General features: G+C 40.0%; 1 protein-coding gene across 1 annotated transcript in view; it reads right to left on the reverse strand.

Moving 5' to 3' along the window:
* The window catches only part of LOC126235297 (uncharacterized), a 56,161-nt gene that overhangs the window by 28,267 nt on the left and 7,062 nt on the right, over window positions 1-20,832 (reverse strand). Inside the window, exons 3-5 of the mRNA XM_049944022.1 lie at window positions 3,508-3,780; window positions 1,639-1,751; window positions 370-537 (exon numbers count right to left, since the gene is read on the reverse strand). Coding sequence (XP_049799979.1) covers window positions 370-537; window positions 1,639-1,751; window positions 3,508-3,780 — 554 coding nt within the window. The remainder of the gene's footprint in view (window positions 1-369; window positions 538-1,638; window positions 1,752-3,507; window positions 3,781-20,832) is intronic.

Below are 20,832 nucleotides of genomic sequence, written 5' to 3' on the forward strand. Positions count from 1 at the left end.
TAATTACTTTTGAATACAGCGCAAAAAATTCACAGCGTTCTGATACCTTTTATAACGTTCCAGAACACTACAATGTTTTATTTTAATGGCCTGTAAAGTACTTTCAAATGTGGAAGTACCACAAGTTGCACCGTTTACGTAATTCTTCGAATAAATATTTTTAAACATGACACCAAAAAGAATCAATGCGTTCGCATGTTTATTATGACAGGAATTTTGTAAAATAGCACTAGTCTGATTCTGTGGAGTATAAAATAGCAAAGAACTGGTAGGTGATCGAAGAGTGAAAACAAAAAAAAATTGTAAATTAAGTATACGAGTGGAGATTTTCAAATAGCCTCGACAGAGCTTTAGTTGGGAAAGACTTACTGAAATCGTCCAGGCGGCGTCGTGTAGTCGATGACGTCGATGCGGTCCCTGCGTAGAGCGAATCCTAGGGCGAGCTCTATCTCGCCTCTCTGCAGTTGACCAACCTGACCGTTGAACACCCCAGGGGACACTCGCATGCCCCACTGGTTCGCGAATACGATGTTGTGCCTGTTTGAGACAACACTCACAGATCATGAAGACTCCATTTGGATGAACAGCTTAGCGCGATCACCTGAACTTGTTAATTAATCACGTAAACAGAAAAGTCGCTAATAAAAATGTACAGTTGTTTATGAAAGTGATACAGAGCAGTAAGCAACAATTAAAGACATGTCGTCGACGGAGTAGGAACCACAAAATATGCATTAAAATGATCTGTCCATAAAGCCTATATCTGGATTGCTGAAAGTGTGGTCTGTCGTTTCGAGCTTCGTATTGGTTTTGTTTATATTGTGCACATGTCTCTATAGTGTTGACAAGCACAGTTCGAACAGTTAAATGATCTAAACTGATGTCTTAATGCGGGTTTGCAGCAGTGAATAGTTCTAATGAGAAACTGCCCGACAGTTTCAGAATAAGATGCCCGTTGTGTATCAGAGTCGATATCAGTGGTTCACGGAAGCGCACATGCTAATCCTGATGATCCGAGGACAGCAGCATACCTTCACTAATGTGACAACAAAGGAAAGTAGTGTAGAACATAATCGCTAAAGACAACATCCGACATCTCTATGACTGTCTCTACCAAAAACTGCAGCGTTGCACTGCAGATAGAGACGTCGGTACAATATACTGCAGTTAGGGCCCAAGGTAATGTATAGTAGTTGTAGGACCCTGTAATTGCGATTATATACAGGGCAGAAATTTGAGAATATGCAGTGCAGAAATTATGTGATGTGTAAACAAATTTTTATTCGTATAAGATCTTTACTTTGGGGAATGTTTTCTCACATACCATTTGTGTATTACAGTGATAGCAAAATGACATTAGCGCTGTTTAAAAACAGTAAAGCACCTCTGAAGACAACGAAACTGTAAAGTTCCACTCGCTAGAACATTTCACCTGATTTCTCTCACTCGAGAACCACAGACGATAGAAATGGTTCGTCTTATTTCGTGCCAATCATGTATCAAGCGCTAAGCAAAACGGAAGGGAGAAGGCTTGTCTTTACTTCTCCCGTGGATAACGAGATCGTTGGGAACAGGAGAACCTAACGTATACCGGAAGATTTGCTAAAAAGACTGTTTACAGCATCATTCTATACTCACGTGTAGTTGAGGCGTGCAGCTGCTACCTTGGATATGGCGTAGTACAGCTTGCTCCAGGTATCCAGATGGCGATAACTGGGGTCATCGTAATGTGAGAAATTGTCGTTCAGTTTCTGTCAAATGTGAAGTGTGACATATATTACTCACTTACTAGGATCGTTTAGCGACATATTTGACACACATACATCTACATAGAAAAACACACACACACTTACATACAAACACTCGCGCGCGCACGCACGCACGCACACACACACACACACACACACACACACACACACACACACACACACACACACAGGCACATCCTTGTTGTGGAAGAAGTTTCGTCACCTACGACCATCATTTTGCCGGCAAGAGGAAGACAGAGTAACTTTATGTTTTTGATCAGCAGACCATCTCTCTAATGTACTGGACTAAACTCCACACCTATTTTCATTATCTCATAGAGTGAGAGTATGTGACAGTTCTGACAGAGATCCATCTTTGGAGAGGATGTTGACCCTTCTTCTTTGTCGTCAACAACATAAAACCCTCTTATTTAGGTTCCAGAACACCCCTGGAGTGTCTCCCATTAACAGTACGATACAAATTCACGTAACCTTTGGTAACTTAACACTGAGAACTGTTTTACAGAGGAGAAACTCACAACACAAACACATATATGTGTATCTGCAAGAGCTCACTACATGGGATAACGTATGGTAGAAACCGTTATGGATGTTAAGCATTATAGCTGTTTTTATAATCACCCATGTCTCAAAATAATATGGTAATTTGCTTGCTGTTACGTAGCAATCTTAAACTGGGATTTAGAATAGGTATTAACACCCATAACAATGCAATAATCTCAGCATGCAGATGTCAGCACTAACTTTTAACTATTAGCAACACTATATGTGTCAACACATCAGTCAGTCTGCATCCACTGTGACAATCCTGTTTCTGTCACTCTTCACTGAGATTTTCAGGTTTTCTGCGGGGTTATTATCTTATTGAAATGTCAATGCTAATTAAATGTTATCCATTTAAAATTGTGAGATGATAAACAAAATGCCCAAATGTTTTATTAAACAAAGCCTTCCATGATAAAGCTCTTATGTTCTTAAATATTATCAAACTATGATGTATAGTAATATGTTAATGATATATGTAACAATAGCATAAAATATTCGTGGGTTAAACCTAACGTCAATGATTCACGAAAAATAAAAGTTATTACAATATAGAAATGTTCTATTAACGCAGGTGTCGCACCTTAGTCCATTTATATATTCGTTTTCAACTGCCTTACTCAAGTGAACATGTCTAATTTGGTAGCTATTATTAAATAACTAATTGGAACGAGCCATAGTGATCTACTAAACCGTAGAATTGGCCATTATACTACCTAAAATCTAAGCTGACGTTCTTATACAATGTTTGCCAAACAATAGAAATAGTTGCAAAAATGGCTGTATGTTCGATGTGGCCTATTCTGCACCTTATTTAGATATATGTGCCGATGCTGTGCTGAGTATATTTCTATGTTTTCACGATGCCAATACAGCGTGATCACTTTAGGACATGGTGTAGGAAACATCTGAGGATGGTCATTACTGACTGAAACCGGTCATCGTCAAAAGAATTGATATTGTGATCAAAGACTAGAATAAAAAACGTTTGATAGACAAGAAAGTTTTATCAAGTAACTTACCAGCAGAGATACAACTAAATTAACACTCAAAGACTCATATATGCCAATTAGAAACGTTGATGTTGGATGGATGTAACAAGATGAGAGGATTAGGATTTCTGTGTAGAGGAGGCATAAGTCTGGCTGGAAGTCCGGATGTTCTGGTGGTAGAACGTTGTGTCTTGCTGACTCACCACGATGCCAGCCTTGATGGCGAGTCCCTGCAGGTTGTTGCGCGACGGCGGCGCTGGCATGGGCTCTCCCTGTTGCCAAGCAGCGGGCTCTGAAACCACGAGGCGCTCGCCCAAGCCATAAGCGTAGCGCACCAGCCAGCTGGCGGAAGCGGCACGTTTTCCAGACAGCAGCGTCACGCTGGAGTCCAGCGCCAGCTGCGGAATCTCCTGGGGCTCCAGATCTCCCAGCAGCAGCCAGTGGCGCATCACTCCCAGCAGCTGCCTGTCCGCCGCCTGCGCACAGCCCTAATAGCTACAGGCCACTGGCACAGCGCTAGGCAGTGTCTGCAGAAAGCAGTTCCCCGCTGACAACAGGCCAGGCCGTCAGTAGCTTTGGGAGGAAATTCTATTGTCCAAGAGATAAGAAAAAAGTCTACTGGAACACAAAGGGCCCTCAGTACAGAACAACCACCTTCAGCCACAAATCGTGATTTTATTAAAATGCACAATGCATTTCGAGCTCTTGGGACTCATCTTCAGTTACTTTGACAGTCTACATCAACTTCACATTTCGTTTTATTCTGGGACTGGTAAGATCATATTGTTATATTACAAAATGCCACATTATGAAATATAAGTTTATAAAACTATGATAAATCCAAAAGGAACTTAGCATGGTTCTCGAGAATGTTTATGTACAAATACATTTACTATTAAGCAGCACATTTGCATAAACATTTTGGCGCAACACATTTTCGAACATAATTCAAACAAGTCAAAGAATTCTGACCGTTAAGATGCTGCATTTTAATACACAGATATTATTTACAAGGTGACACATTATTATTTACATAGACGTCGTTCACAGTACGAGTACAAATATCTGTGAACGTGATAAATGTGCCCATATTTTATGGTATGCCTATATTGTATGAAAACGTTATGTTATTAAATACTTGTATTAATAGGAAAAAATAAACTCTTAAAATTATTAAAAAAATTGTGACTGCGTAACTGTGTTCTTTGAACAAGTTTACAGAAGCTTTTTCTTTAAGTAATATGAGATGTAATGGCTCTATCAAATCAAGTATTTAGCTTAGTTTTTATATGTAGTACGGATTAGCTAGTATTAATGTTATCCTAATCCGTGTCTGATAAGGTACGTGTAATGTCTCTATGTAATGTAATATTACTGTAATATTACGGCTGCGAGTACCAGCGATGATGCGCTACCGTAATTGAGACGACAACGCTCTATGCTGAGAAAAAAAAGGACCTATGTTTCTTGTAATTGTTGGAGATAAGGAATGCCGAATGGACACTGTGCTTTTTTGAGGTCCGATAAGTTTGCATATAGAAGTAATTTTGAAGCACGAAGGAGATAAAACTTGTAATCGCAATTATCAAGAATTAAAAATTTAATTTGTGGAAAAGAAGGTAAAGATCGTTTACGAACTTTTATTCGGTGTTGCATCTCATGACCTTCATAAAATGATTAATGTGTTTAGCAATACATAGTGGCTTCTTCGCAAATTAACAATACTGGGCAAATCTGTTAATATCACGGTCCGAACGACGCTCAATATTTCTCCGTCAGCTTGTGCGTTAAAGACGTTCCCTAAGCGACCAGTTTATTAGTCAGAAGATATACTGCCACTGTTCTTCAACCTTCTCATTCTGAAAGTGTCTCCAGAAAATCTTAAGGAGACTGTGAGTATTTTAGCTGCCACGAAAGACTGCGTCTTCATCGCGAGTTGTATCAGTTTTCTCTGACTTTACCTGGCGTTCTCTGAGAACCGGAGAAACGGAAACCTCCGACCGCCAACTCATCCTGCACGTAACCCGTTCTCTCCTTACGGTAGCCACGAAGAAAATATATTCATCTATAGTCAAATGTTTCACAGATTTTTGTATTAGACAGGTAACAAATTTTAAAATGCATGCATCAGGACAAAAAATCAAAAGAGAGTTTAAGTACAGTACGTGTATTATCAATGTCAAAGTCAAAGGTTACGTTAGCTAATTAATTAATTTTTCTTTTTATGACGTAGCAGTCTATTTCAGTGGTTAAGTGTAAAGGCATCAGTATGTGTGAGGTAAGTGGTGTCCCAGTTTGTTGTTTACAAAGAAAGAAATTTTAATATTGGTGTTTCTAAATAAGTTACAAATTTTTATAATGCTGTGCCTAAAGAGGGAATGCTTGTGAATATACGTCCAGTGTCAGATTTTTTTCCTGTAGTGCTTCTATTGCTGATGTTAACCTGTATTTTGTTTGATAGTTTTTCAATTTATTTATCAGAATATCCGTTATTTTTTGCAGTTGCTTTGATGGTATCAATTTCTTGTGGTACGGCTTTGGGTTTTAATAGTAATGTGTGCCCTGTTCAGCGTAGATCCAAATGCAGCATACTAGAGTGTGTTTAGATGGTGTGATGATTCATGTTTTGTGATATCAATGCAGGCTGGTTTTCTGTAAATGTAAAAATTGTGCTCTTGCTGTTCATTAACAATTGTGAGGCCTAAGAAATTTATGGAATGGTCAGTTTCATGTTCAACTGTAAACTTTATTTTATTGTGGAGGGAACTGAATAATGTGAGAAGTTCATCAAGTTCATATTTTGTGCCATCAAATGGGAGTAGTATGTCATCCACATATCTTATGTACTAAACAATGTTTTCAGCAAGTTTATTTTCCCTTCAAAAAATTAGTTTTATAAGTGGTTGATTAATATGTTAGCCAGGACGCTTGACATGTTACCAAAGCCTTCTTTCTACTGAAACATTTTATCATTAAATCAGAAGTAGCTTAGGACAGTACTTCAAATAGATCGACCAATTCTGAAATCTCTGAAGATAGTGTGTATTTTTTACTAAATAAGTGGTTTCAAAAGTGTAAAATTCTCTGAGGATATTATTTAACAGTTGGGAAACTTCGTGTGCTGGACTATTCTTAGAGTTAACAGCGGGTCTCACTGGAGAACCAGATATGTGGACCTTCAGCTGTGCTCTGAGTTTGGGGGCAGTGGGTTTCATTAACGTACAACTTTTAATTTCTCTATCAGATAGGAGGAAGTTACATTAGCTAAGCATTTTCTTTAATTTTTTCTGGAATTTGGTGGTTGGATCACAGTTCAATTTAGTAATGTTGTTTTCCGAGAAAATTAAGAGTCCTAGCAATGTTACCATTTTTGTAAAGGACAATAAGTGGACTTGCCTTTATCAGCCATAACAACAGTAGCGCTGTGTTCAGTGAGATATGTTTTAACACTTTGTTTTCATCATAATCTGTATTAGAGCAGTGTTCAGCTTCTTTCCTTTCATTATGGATGATTTCATTAATATTCTGTGCTAAGACAATCTGTTCTTGTGATCATATATGCCGCTTTCTTTGTATTTACTAAGAGACTTTTTAGGTTACGATGATTAAACACTGGCCTGATATTGTGATTGAGACCGCAATTCAGTAAGGCTTGTTCTGTGTTTGTTGGTTTTCTTTATAACTCTTTCATAGAAAATGAGTGTTTTGGAAGTTATATTCTTCTGGGCACTGTGGTGTTTTTCTTTAAAAGATTCAAGTTCTTTTGTATGCTTGGCACCTAGTGCAGTTCTAAATTTTGTATATAAGCTGGTAACATAATCTACATAATTTATTTCCAATCGATGGAGCATGTTAATTAACCCTAGATGCAGTTGGTAATAGTATCTGTTAAGTTCTTTTTTATGTTTGTACTGCAGCTTAATTTCTGTACGTAACCAGGCTTTCTGAAACTTCTTCTTAATGATTTTGGCTGCTCGGGAACGACATTTTTTCACGATGTTAACTTAGTTTGGAATTAGAGATACACATTCTTTGTTAAATCTGATGTTGCAAGACACGTTTCTGTACTAACATTTCGTATGCTAATGCTGGAGATTTCCTCAGCAGCTGATTTTCTTTAAGTTCAATAATCAAGTAATGAACTTTTTGTAGTGCTTGAGGATGTCTCGACCATTAGGAAACGTTTGGCTCCGAAACATGCCTAACCACAGCCTAATACACATTTACCGAAAATCACCAGCGATCTAAATGCCGATGATGAAAACCTGCATTGTGTACTCATCATGTTGGTCGCGAGGCCACAAAAGTTCTTTTGATCGCACCTATACGCTGGTGATAACTTTCCGACACATGCAATATCTGATCAAAAGTATCTGGATACCTATTAGCGGACATTCGTATGGGGTACGTCCCTCCTTTGCCTTTAGGACCGCTTGAACTTTGCTTGTGACACTTTCAATGAGCTGTCTGAATGCCTGTGGAGGAATGGCAGCCAACTCTTCCTCAAGAGCGACACCAGAGAAGATAGTGACGTTGGGACTCTGTGGTGTGGAGCGAGGTCGATCATCTAACTCATCCTAAAGGTGTTCCATTGGTTTCAGATCGGGGCTTTCGACAGGCCACTGCATTTCAGGGATGTCCACAAACAACTGCTTCATAAGTGCCGCTCTATAAGAGTCCATTATGATACTGACACAGTCATCGTCTCTGAACTGTTCCTCTCATGTACGCAGAACACAATGCCCTACTATGTGTTCATATCTTCCCGCATTTAACATTTTCTTAAGCGCAACAACAGGATCACGCCCTAACCCCGAAAAGCGTCCCCGTACAGGCTGTGCACCACTCGCATCTATTCATCCGCTTAACACCGAACCTTCTGTTTGTTTATAACCCCATTCTAATTCAAGAATCTCATGTAAAAATCATGTTCCCTGTAACATAGTCACTTCATGAATCGCACTGACTGGATTAAAGGAGTACTCATGCAGCCACATAGCACCAGAATTATATCTGCTCTCTTTGGTTAGCGTCGTGATAGCATTGTGGATCACAATCATTTGGCCTGGAACTTTAATATGTAGAGTGTATTTTGGAATCTGTTTTGCTTTCTTGTTGTTCGACTTCACTTGTGGGTACGACACTGTACGAACTACGAGTACCGGGACTGTTCGTGTTGTACTGGTGAACATGCGTCTCCCGTTTGTGTGTACCATTGCTTGGATGGAAGTCGTTGACGGTTGTAAAAGTTGGTATCGTGATCGGTGCCGACGTAAACACGATTCGAGTATTGCAGCATCTTGAAAAGGAAATGAGCTGGTGTGCTCTCATCATTTAATATATTACAGTCTGTGTGTGTTGTGGGCCAATGTAAACTTTACAACAAATTTAAGTACAATCCCGTTCTATGAACTGCTACCCACGAACACCTGCCAACTACTAAAAGAAAGCTGATAGCGAGCGTGATCTGAAGTGGTGTGTAGCAAAACCTATATTTTGCTGATACAGCCTCATAAACATATTATGACCTCAGATTCTCCGTACATATAGTAAAACTATTTTCTGCCCGTGAAATTGCCGTTAGCATCCAAACGAACGCTATATCCGATGTAACAAAATATAAATGTCGTCAACTGTTAACGAACGGACTACACGAATCACATCTATTGATTTTACAGTCTTATGATATGGCTGTCTGGCTAACTCTCTCTCTCAGATTAATACAGCAGCAATCGCCAGTTTCCAAACATCGATGAAACTTTCTCAAATTAATGGCACGTTTTGCAAAAGTAAGCTAGGAGAAGCGACTGTAGAAACTAAGTTTTTGAAAACAGCCCCAAGTAACAGTATTTTTAATTTACCGGCTTCTCTCTTCAAATGATGATGCGTTTGTTAATTTGAAGAGCAAAATCGGTAAATAAAAAATACTAAGCGCGAGTACTGGCTTTTTTCAAAAGTTAGTCCCTTTTTGCTCTGACATGCGCATGCACGCTTCTTGACAAAATTTTCGTCACTCATTTCTCCAAATGTTAGAGATATTCAGTACGCTATTACCTCAAAATACACTAATTTTGGTTCATGTATCGATGAAGATTTTTTTCACTTCTTGATCCTGCGAACACGTAGTACTTATGCGATGCGTGTTCCGCGTAATCGCGAAGAGCTATTTGCAGTGCTATAAAGCACTGTGTGAAAGGTGATATAGGGTACCGGCACTAGCTCAGATAGAGGACAGGGAACGAAACTGTTCCCCCCTTGGACGAATGCAGACACCAGACAGTAATGAACAGCGTAACACTAGTCATGCACAGTACTTGCAACGAATCGCTGTTTATAACAAATACTCGTAAGTGATATGTATTATATAACTTTGACCCTATACACTGATATTCAACGGAGCATTTAATAAACCTGTGACGCGATTCTGTGGGTTGTTCAGCTGAGAAGCTGTGTTGTTGCGACTACGGTCGACAATTTGCTTGGAATTATAATTATTGAACTAGTATGCAAACATTACCCAATGTACTTTATAGCTTTGACACGTACGATACATACTTGGCAAATGCACCAAAAAGTCTGACAAATCAAATTGCTGACTTTCACTAGCGTCATCTTCCTTGCATTCGCCTCAGGAAGCCGCGTGCCGAATCTGGCAACCTACCCTTTCCTGGAATCGTTATCTGAATAGAGGCCGTTTAATCTCGTTTTCCTGAAAATAATCAGAATGTCTTCTTTTGATATTTATTTACTTTTTGCCAAAGGAAATAAAGAAAACTAGGTTTCTCTAAGGACAGATAAGTGTCCCAACAGATCTTATATAATGTTCCTGAAGTTAATGCACTGTCAGCACAAAGAAGGCATTAGTTGTTGGTGAAGGTTTCAGACTATTTTCAGAAACCGTTTTACGCAACCTCTTCGCTCCTTGTAAATAGCCTACTCTGCTACGACATGCTTTTCCGTTATGGCAAACACATAGTGAACACCCCTGGCCTGTCGCCGGCCGCGGTGGTCGTGCGGTTCTAGGCGCTCCAGTTCGGAGCCGCGCTGCTGCTACGGTCGCAGGTTCGAATCCTGCCTCGGGCATGGATGTGTGTGATGTCCTTAGGTTAGTTAGGTTTAATTAGTTCTAAGTTCTAGAGGACTGATCCGTTGCATCTTCTAAATGTTCTGCCAAAAAAAAAAAGAAAAAAAATGCAAGCCTTTACATTTGTTTGATTTATTGTATTATTGTGTAGTAGAAATTTAGAGAATTCCGTGTAGCAAATCAAGTGAATGAACTCACAGTTTTTCTTGTTCAGAGTCAACTGCCACTTTTCGCACCATACACATATCTTGTCTAAATTGTGTCGGCATCGGCTCTGATCTTCAGACGACTTTCCTAGACAGTAAACGATAGTATCATCCGTAGACAATCTAAGAGGGCTGCTCATATTCCCTTCTTAATTGTTTATATAGATTGGGAAGAGTAGATCGCCTAAATACTTCCTTGGGGAAAGACAGATATCGTTTCTGTTTTACTGTCTGACTTTCCGCCATTTACTACTACCTGTGACCTTTCTGACAAGAATCACGAATCCAGCCGTACAGCTGAGGCAGTATTTCATAGACGCGCAGTTTGATTAGAACCCGCCTAAGGGCAACGGGGTCAAAAGCATTCTGGAAATCTATAAATTGGAATCAATTTGAGATCTCTTGTCGATAGCACTCGTTACCTGGTGTGAATAATGAAATAGCTATATCTCACAATAATGATATTTTCTGGACGTTTATTATGTGCCAAGAGTTCGCTTTCGTCGAGGTAATTCGTAACGTTTGAAGTCCGCCTGCTTAGCTGGGTGGTAACGTGCTCGCTTTCCATGCAAGCGGGCCCGGGGTCGATTCCCGACCGTGTTGGAGATTTTCTCCGCTCGTGGAATGGGCGTTGTGCTGTCCTCATCATTTCATCCTCATCGCTGGCACGCAAGTCGCCCAATGTGGCGTCGACTGAAACAAGACTTCCGCTTGGCGGTCGAACTTACCCGGGTAGGGCCTTTCGGCCAACAATGCCATACGTTCATATCATTTTCAAATGTTCGAACACGGTAAATGTTCAAAAGTCCTAATCCAAATCTACGTATGTGATACGCGTCTGTAATTCAGTTGATTATGTCTATTTCCTTTCTTATGTAGCGGCGTGATCTGTGTAACTTCCAGTCTTTAGGTTCTCGTATTGCTAAACCTCTTTTTCCTGGGGATTCTAGGCCAGGATTTGTATGAGAATCGTTGTCACCAGCATTCAAAATACATGTTCCTCAATTTAATTTGGATTTTTACGTCTTCTTCCTGTAACTTATAGCAAACATTGTTCTCTGCTTGTAGAATCGTTTGTTTTATCTTCTCTGCTGAAAAATGAGGAACTTCATTTATACTTGTGTTTGCAAAAAACCTTTATTCCTTAAGATACAGCAAAACTGCCTTTGATTTAGGTCTCTTTCATCACTTTCCCTTTGAGGTTACCCGCTGTATAGCCTCTGATAGATGTTATCCTTAGTATATCTCTGTATCTTCCTCTTACGTAACGTCACACTTGGCATATAGTAAATGTGACAAATGCTTCGTATCTTAATGACAATTTGATAGACATGAATCGTTTTTTTCAAGATTATCAATCTTTGGTTTTAGTGACTCAAATGTTGATATAGCGTGTATACATTATCAATTTAAGTCTGTCCTCACACTCTGAATTATAAGTTGATAATTAGCCCAGAGTACAGAGTGAAGGTATCGCCAGTCACCAATGTTGTTATACTCAACCGAGATAAGGGCAGACATTTTTTTTTAGATAACTGACTGTCTTACATGTTAAACTTTGCCTTATTCTGACAGCCTTGCTTCATAGCCAGTGATGTAAAACGGATAGTATATATCGGCCTCTGCAATAGATCTTCTCAAACTTCGTTTTACAAAAACTATCATTTTTTGGAACTATTTTCCTGCACGCTTTACTCATCCTAGCAATTTTACTGAGATATACTTTCTACTGAGCTTCTGACTGTCAGCCGATGATTGGTAGGATGTGCTAGGTAATTTGACGGACTTGTAGAATTTTATTTTGCTCTGCTATTCTCATTTACGGCCTGTCTAGTCCCTCTTCGTCGTGGCTTTGTCTCTCCTGTTAGAGACACGTTTGTTGTTGTTTACGCCACCATCCATTTTACTGGTGCTAACAGAATTGTAATTTCACTTGAGCTGTTAACACCGCAGTTACTTTACATGCAGCAGTAATACTAAATTGTCTTGAGTTTGTTTCAGTATTCATACGATTCGGAAACACGTGAATAGTGTGAATGTACGCAAGTTAGGTGACACTTGCGAGTCGTGAAAGGAACTCTTAAATGCACGTTACGTCTAAAACATGCTCGAAATTTCTGTATCTTACAAAGGAAACGAGTTTACGGCTTTAGATATGTTATTCCCATGGCCAATGTTAGCGGAATGTGTAGACCGATTGCCGACCAGAGTGGCCGAGCGGTTCTAGGCGCATCAGTCCGGAACCACGAGACTGCTACGGTCGCAGGTTCGAATCCTGCCTCGGGCATGGACGTGTGTGATGTCCTTAGGTTAGTTAGGTTTAAGTAGTTCCAATTTCTAGGGGGACTGATGTAACCACTTTTAAAGATCTTTCGCTACAATTTATAGGACTAATGTAAATAACGAGATGACTGTGTAGTAATCGTTAGTTCGTTGCTGGCTGAATTTACTCTAAGACGAATTGAACGGTCACACTTCGGATGTAGTTAGGGACCATATGGAACCAGATAGAAAAAGCCACCAACATATTAATATTGAATGTGAAAAACGTCGTCGTTCAATGTCTTTTTTCATAATTAACTTACTCCCACGTCTATTGTTAGCAGAATTTTGGTTAACGAAATTGATTGGCGCTGCTCCATTAATCCACAGTAACATTTGAGCGATCTGCAGCGAGCAAACCATTGTTATACGTTGGAGTTGTCGTAACAATCCCCCAGACGTCTAAAGTTGATCGTAGCTGATCTTGGTTAGTTTAATTGCAGTGCTTTCGAATGACATGCAGTTTTAATTATATTCAATTCATTTCGAAACAACCATATTTAGTCCTGGCACAAAACGATTGTCTTCAGAGAAGAAATAAGATTCAAAAATATGATGGAATACCTACTCGAGCTGCACAAACAGCTTTACAGTGAATTGTGCTAAGATCGAATAGTAAAATGATTAATAGGGATGGAAATATTATAGAACTTGTTTAGTGGGCTTATCCCGCTTAGCATTTCAGTGCAAATTTATTTAGGAAAGTCAATGATTATTTTTTATTTTTGAATCATGCCAAGTGATAACTTGGTTTCCTAAAGTCAATGAGAAAATGTCAGTGTGTAGTTAGCGCATATTTACTTTCATGTTATATGCATGAAATGTGTTCTGAATTACAAAGAAATTACATTTTGTCACATAGCCCCTTTAGCATGATAACACTCCAATTGTAGTAGCTGGCGACAGGTTGTGTGCCCGATGTTTTCACGGGGTGAGGCATCTGGAGAACGTTTTGGCCAGGACAACAGTCAAACACGCTCTGTATCGAGGTAGTCTGGACAGAATGCGACGCATGACGTCTTGTATCATCTTGTCGAAGGGTAACTTCACGGTAACAAGAAAGAAAGGGCCAAGCACCGAAATGCAATACCTGCTGTCGAAACTATCATTTATTCAAACCAGAGATGATCGTGTTGTCTACCCAATAGCACCCCATACCACCATGCCAGGTGCTTGGCAGTATGCCAATGACGAATACAATATGGCAATGTTCGCTCTCCTCTGTGCACCTAGACACGGATACGCCCATCGCGACGCTACATGAGAACCAGGACTCGGCTGAGATTAGGCACTCCTGTTGTTGGATACATCATTTTTGACGGGCCTCTCTCTGCTGTCGTGTCAAGGGAAGCCGCTAAAATGAAAAAAAAGGTCCCGACTCGAGCTGTGTGACGTGGCTGTACGATGGCACAAATTATATGACTGTCCCGGTCGCTTGTCGCGTGGAGCGTTGACACACACTGAGGTGGCGAGAGTCATAGGACTCCTAATATCGCGTCGGACCTCCTTTTGCTCGGCACAGTGCAGCGACTCGACGTTGCATGGACTCAGTAAGTCGTTGGAAGTCCCCTGCATAAATATTGAGCCATACTATCTCTACAGCCATCCGCAGTTCCGAAAGAGTGGCCTGCGATCGAGGTGGCCAAATCATTCGCTCGAATTGTCCAGAATGTTCTTGAAACCAAGCGCAAACAATTCTGGCACGGAAACGTGGCGCAATGTCATTCATAAAAATTCCATGGTTTTTTCAACTGCAAATGGCCTCCAAGTAGCTGAGCATAACAATTTCCAGTCAATTATCGGCTCAGTTCGACCAGAGAACCCAGTCCAATCCACAAAAACATAGCCCGTACCATTATGGAGCCACCAGCAGGTTCTAAAGCGCCTTCCTAGCAACTTGGGTCCAGGGTTTCGTGGGGTCTGCGCCACACTCTACCATCAGCTCAGGACTCAACTGATAAGGCTGCAGTTTTTCAGTCGTCTAGCGTCCAAGCGATATGGTCACGAGCCCAGGAGAGAGCTGCAAGGGATTCGTACTATTAGCAAAGGCACTCGCGTCGGTCGTCTGCTGCCGTAGCCCAATAACGCCAAATTTCACCCCACTGTCGTACTGGACGTGTTCGTCGTTCATCTCACATTCATTTCTGCGGTTATAACACGCATTGCCTTTTAGCACTGACAACACTAGGCAAATGCCGCTGCTCTCTGTCCTTAAATGAAGGCCGTCGGCCACAGAGTTTTCCTTGGTACGAGGTAATACGCGAAATTTGTTTTTCTCGGCACACTCTTTACGTTATGAATCTCGGAATATTGAATTCTCTAATGATTTTTGAAATAGAATGTCCCACGCGTCTGTTCCAAGTACCATTCCGCGTTAAAAGTCTGTTAATACTCATCATTCGGTCATAATAACGTCGGAAACCTTTTCACATGAATCACCTGAGGTCCGCCAGTGCGCTGCCCTTTTATACCTTGTGTACGCGATACCAGCGCCACCTGTATCTGTGCATATCGCTGCCCCATGGCATTTGTCACCTCAGTGTACTGTCTGGCGTTGAGTATGGCCCTCTATAATCCGTTGATACCATAGTCACGTGACAGCCATGAGATCCCAGCCAACACATGCTCGTAGACATTTCTCTTTACAAGGAGCGTAACACGCTCTTTTCCCCATATTCGAATGTGATTTTGAATGAGAAACCCATTATGTACTCTACCCCTGTATACCGAATGAAGGTAACTGCACTCCTACCTACTTTGTGCGGTAGCGCTGAACTGACAATTATTTGTTCATGCAAGGAAGCAGTACATTTCATGGAAGTGCTAAGTTTGTTGTGTAGTATAACATTTCTGAACTGGTATGACACTGACCTTGAGCGTGAAAAATGACTACACCTGTATTTAAGTATTTTTAAACATACTACTGTTTGTACCAAAGGTCCAATGCGACTACGATGTAGCTTTGATACGCGTTCCATGCGCTATGCGTTTACTCCTTGTTTATTGTGTCTAATTAACTTTGTAGAGAAGTGTTACCAGTCGCAACACTCCGTCCTGTTTTTGTTACCCACAGCGACAGCGGCGTCCCAAACGGCCAGCAGGTATCACCTCTGAGTACGATTTCGGATGAGTGCAAATACTGTCGTTTATATTGATTTTTAACATAGTTTTCACAATAAGGAGCGTATGAAGTGCCATAAAAATTGACAATAATTGAAAAATGGCAGCACATTTATCATTCTTCAGTTTTCTAAGGACCCTGGGAGGTATGAGACGGTACATTAAAAAACAGTTTATTTACGATTCTCTTGTAACGTACAGTTATTTACTGAAGTATGTCTTTTCCTTTTAATAACAAAAAAATTCCTAGGAAACACCAGGAGACAGGAAAGACGTCGTGTATCTCCCCAAAAATGCGAAGTTTTGTTCGCTACATTTTCACCAAACCACTGAATGACGGACGTAAGAAACGTGTGTGGGATGGAATACCTACATTATACCTGGAGCTGAAGAGAAAACGGCATAGATGTCATAATAAAACGTTAAAAGCAATAAAACTGTTCCCTCAACAGAGAAGAAAACAATTTTACTATTGTCACTACCTCTGAGACACTAACGACAACAATCTTAAAAGGCATTCGCTTTTGAAGCAAAAGTAATTACATTTACAAAAATATTCGTGTATCAGAAAGTCCAATGATGTGTAAGACTTGGCGTATGATTAGACTCCATAAAAAAATTTACGTGCCAATTAAAGTGGTTATCGTAATAAGAACAGAAATATACGTTTTCAATGCATGAAACATGTATTTACATTCTCTTACAGTCAGTGAAGTAAGCTGCAATTCTACACATACTCGAAAGTATTTCTTCGTGAATAAGTTATAGCTTATGTCATTGAATCAGTGAAATTCGGCTGTTTTCTGAATTTATTTCGCAATAATTCATGACCCTTAGTAATTTAGTGCTGTATGGAACGGAAAATATAACAATTATTTCGTTAAATATGTCGAAAAATAATTAAGTCATGTTTTATCCTTACGAAACATGTGAATGTCTGCTTTCTCACCGCCTGGAGAGCTAGCGTCACTCTAGGTGACAAACGGCAAAAATTTTCACACCAGAGTGTGTCGCAATTGTATACACCCCCTATTGCTCCGATTGTGTTATTAGAGAGAGTAATGACTCTAGAAAAGATAGATGTTTAATGAACTCTTAACTATCGAGAAGAATCATTATCTGTCTATATTACGTGCTGTAACAAGCAATATTTGGAATATTGAGAAGATTATAATAAAAGCCGGACTTATGAAACTGATAGTACGGTAACTTGAATTCTCCCGCTTTTTATTCTATTAATGTTGTATAAGGGATTTCAGCAAGCCGGAACGGAACAATAAGGAGCTCTAAATCTGTGGTCGAACCTGCTGTACACGGTCTCTGCATGACATAGACTCCCAACGAGCTACAAGTTCGATATCTGTACCGCGCAGCACAGGCGACTATGAATATCTACTGTTAATTCTTTAATATATTGTCTTAATACGCCGTCACAGACTTTGCTTAATATAATTACAAATACCACCCAACCACGATATTATTGCACTTGCCTCCCATGGCTGTTACTGGAAACTAGGGTTGTTGATAAAATGTCGATATATCTTTTCGCAATTTTCGGTAAATATTTGAAGTTGTTCTTTTGAAATTATAATAGAACATTATTTTACTTTCATTGTGTGAATGTGTCTTAAAATGGTTCAAATGGCTCTGAGCACTATGGGACTTAACATCTGTGGTCATCAGTCCCCTACAACTTAGAACTACTTAAACCTAACTAACCTAAGGACATCACACACATCCATGCCCGAGGCAGGATTCGAACCTGCGACCGTAGCAGTCTCGTGGTTCCGGACTGTGCGCCTAGAACCGCTAGACCACCGCGGCCGGCGAATGTGTCTTAACCTTTTTTAACTTTCATCGCATCCACTCTTTCTCTTTGACTGTGTGAAGCAACTCTAGGCGGCGATTACACTGGGGTAGCGGTGTGAATGGAATAACAAGATACCGGATATGAAGATATAGCACACCAGTTGCGTTAAAAGATAGTTTATAACGCAGCTAGTGTGCTATTTCTTCACAACGACATTCTCCAAACACAGTTGCTGAAAATGATGAAAAAAATCTAAATGACAAGATTGGTCTTTTCGGTGGGCGGAGGGGAAATGCTGACGTAATCGGCGCTACCAACAGAAACTGCAACGTTTAACTTCACCACTCAATTTTGACACTACAGTTGCTAGGTCTCTGACATTAGCAGAAATGAAAAAAACAGGTATGTAGACATGAAGCGTTCCGGATAAATCCGACAATGACGAAACCGAACGACGAACCCATCGGACACCTTTTATTGTGCCATTTACATGCAGTTACCATTGTTAGCAAAGTGGTTATCGCCAAGCGTTAACATGCAGTTCTTGAGCTGAAGGGGACAGGCACACTGCTAGCTTGTTGATGTACAGAATATCTAATAATAAATCAATACGTGAATATACAACTCTATATTGACAATTTGCAGCAGATATTCTTGTAGGCCGATACGTCGAAATTTTCTCCGCTAATATATCGATATTTGGATATTTTTTAGATTCATCGATGGTCGATAATGATATTTCTTTAAATATCGATATAACGGATTCCCTATATTTTTAAAATTATCACCAATCCTCCCGGAAACACGCAGTGACGTTACAGTAAACAAGTACAGTTGTAACAAAGGAGTACACATCGCAACAAGTGGTTCAACGTGTTGTCGTGAAGTATCAGGACAAAAACTCTCCGTAAGCCGACTGAAGTACCCTCACACTCAGGTGCAATAATATTGTGGTCAACTATACGTTATTCATCATAAGAATGAACCTGACGTAAACAAACACAAACACGATGACAAATTCTCAGCCGTAGCACACTTACACTGATGTTGTTACGCTGTTACTTACGTCTCATATATCTTGTTACTACATTATAGTAAGTGACACTTTAAAATATTCTAATGTATTAAGAGCCATCAACGTTTTTCTTAATCATGCTTTAGCTATGAAGTTTTTCTTTCAAAAATCGTGCACGGTCACAGTCTCTGTACTGTGCGCTCTCATTGTCGCGCTGTTAATACGCAGTGTGAAAATGGTTGACGCTGCTTTCTGCTCCGTAGTGGTATGTGCGCACGGAACTCCGCTATAAAGTAACATGTAGACGTTGTTCTTGATGTTTTTCAAAAGTTCACAGAAAAAATCGGTTTTTAAGTTTTCCAAGGAACTGTATTTACTACAGGTAAGGGATTGCTTATAAAGTGGATGGATAGCTGAATCGGGAGCTTTGTAGAATGGTTATCTGTTTCAGTCCATCGCTTTGATACCTTTTTTTTTCCTTCGATTAAATATTGCACGCAAAATTCCATTTTTCATCGGAAATATAACTTCTTAATTATCGATATTTTATAAAATATTGTTGATGAAAGTTGTTTAAATTTAAAAAAAAGATTTCAAATTAAATTTTTAGGACAAAATTGAAAAAAAACAGATACTTTTTGTTTGGACTATGTCCATTGTTTTAGACCACAGATGTGGTCTGACAGGAGCCTGGGTGATATGCATCGTAGGAAACAGAAAAACAACCATTTTCACAGCATCGATTACGTCATAGGAATGCTGCATTTTTACAGATGCCACCGTATCATTTCAATATGAGCCCAAGAGAAATGGTTCAAATGGCTCTGAGCACTATGGAACTTAACATCTATGGTCATCAGTCCCCTAGAACTTAGAACTACTTAAACCTAACTAACCTAAGGACAGCACGCAACACCCAGTCATCACGAGGCAGAGACCAAGAGAAATGATCTGAAACCAAGTTATGGGATTTGTCGCGAGAAATAAAAAGACATTTGAGCTGCCAGACGTACTGGAACTAATGCAGGAAGCTCTGTCACACGTCACTGTCGAACGCACGCGGCTACAGAACGGCACGCCATGGAAGGAGAAAACGCGGCGCAAGGATGGCTCCGTGCATTCTACTGTTGTTCGACTTGTTATCAACGTATCAGATGGCAGTTCCAGTACATAAACGTATTTCCCTGGTTTGCATATGGAAGGAGTTCAGAGGTTACCAGAAGACGGACTATAAATAATACTTTATGTTGCTTCAATATTGAACTATGCGGTGAAGTCTGCGAAAAGCTTTTGTGTCACACGTAGCTCGCTCAGAAAAATGACCATGTGTTAAAGTTAGGAATTTTCATCACTCTTCCTATTTTCATATTGTGTTATGTGTGAACGACAGCATATTACGCTTTCCATCTGGTCCCCTAAGAAGCGTGCGGTATTGCTGGAGTTTTGCCGAATATTATTTCATTCTCTTTAAATATTAAACGTCATTCGACGCTGTACTGTTGCTCTGCGCGTCCCTCTTTACGACTCAGCTGCAAGTGCTCACATCACTGCAGGATCGTTGGACCAAATGGCTGGCCAGTGCTGTCAAAGTTAAGTGCGTCGGTAAAGATGTACCGTATTATCGCTCAGTCGACGTGAGCGAAACGCACAGCATAAAACGTATCCTTATTATGGTGATCGACTTTACTCGAGAGAGCATGGCTTCCGCTCCACGTGAAAAGAAATCCAATGAGATTCCAGCACTCGTGGAAGAATGCATGGTGTAATGTTTACATCAGGTTTAATCTTACTATGTACAAAGCCTAATACAGTTAGGGAGATACGGGGTGTTCAAAAAGTCTCTCCGCAGTGCCGTATGATTGTTAGCCGCGCGTGCGATATGCCGCAGTGAATATACCGAAATGAAACTCAGTGAAAAACAAGTTATTAATTTATTGAATGTTCATTTTTACTTACAAATTTTCATATTAA

This window comes from Schistocerca nitens, chromosome 2 (assembly GCF_023898315.1).
Source record: "Schistocerca nitens isolate TAMUIC-IGC-003100 chromosome 2, iqSchNite1.1, whole genome shotgun sequence".
NCBI lineage: Eukaryota > Metazoa > Arthropoda > Insecta > Orthoptera > Acrididae > Schistocerca > Schistocerca nitens.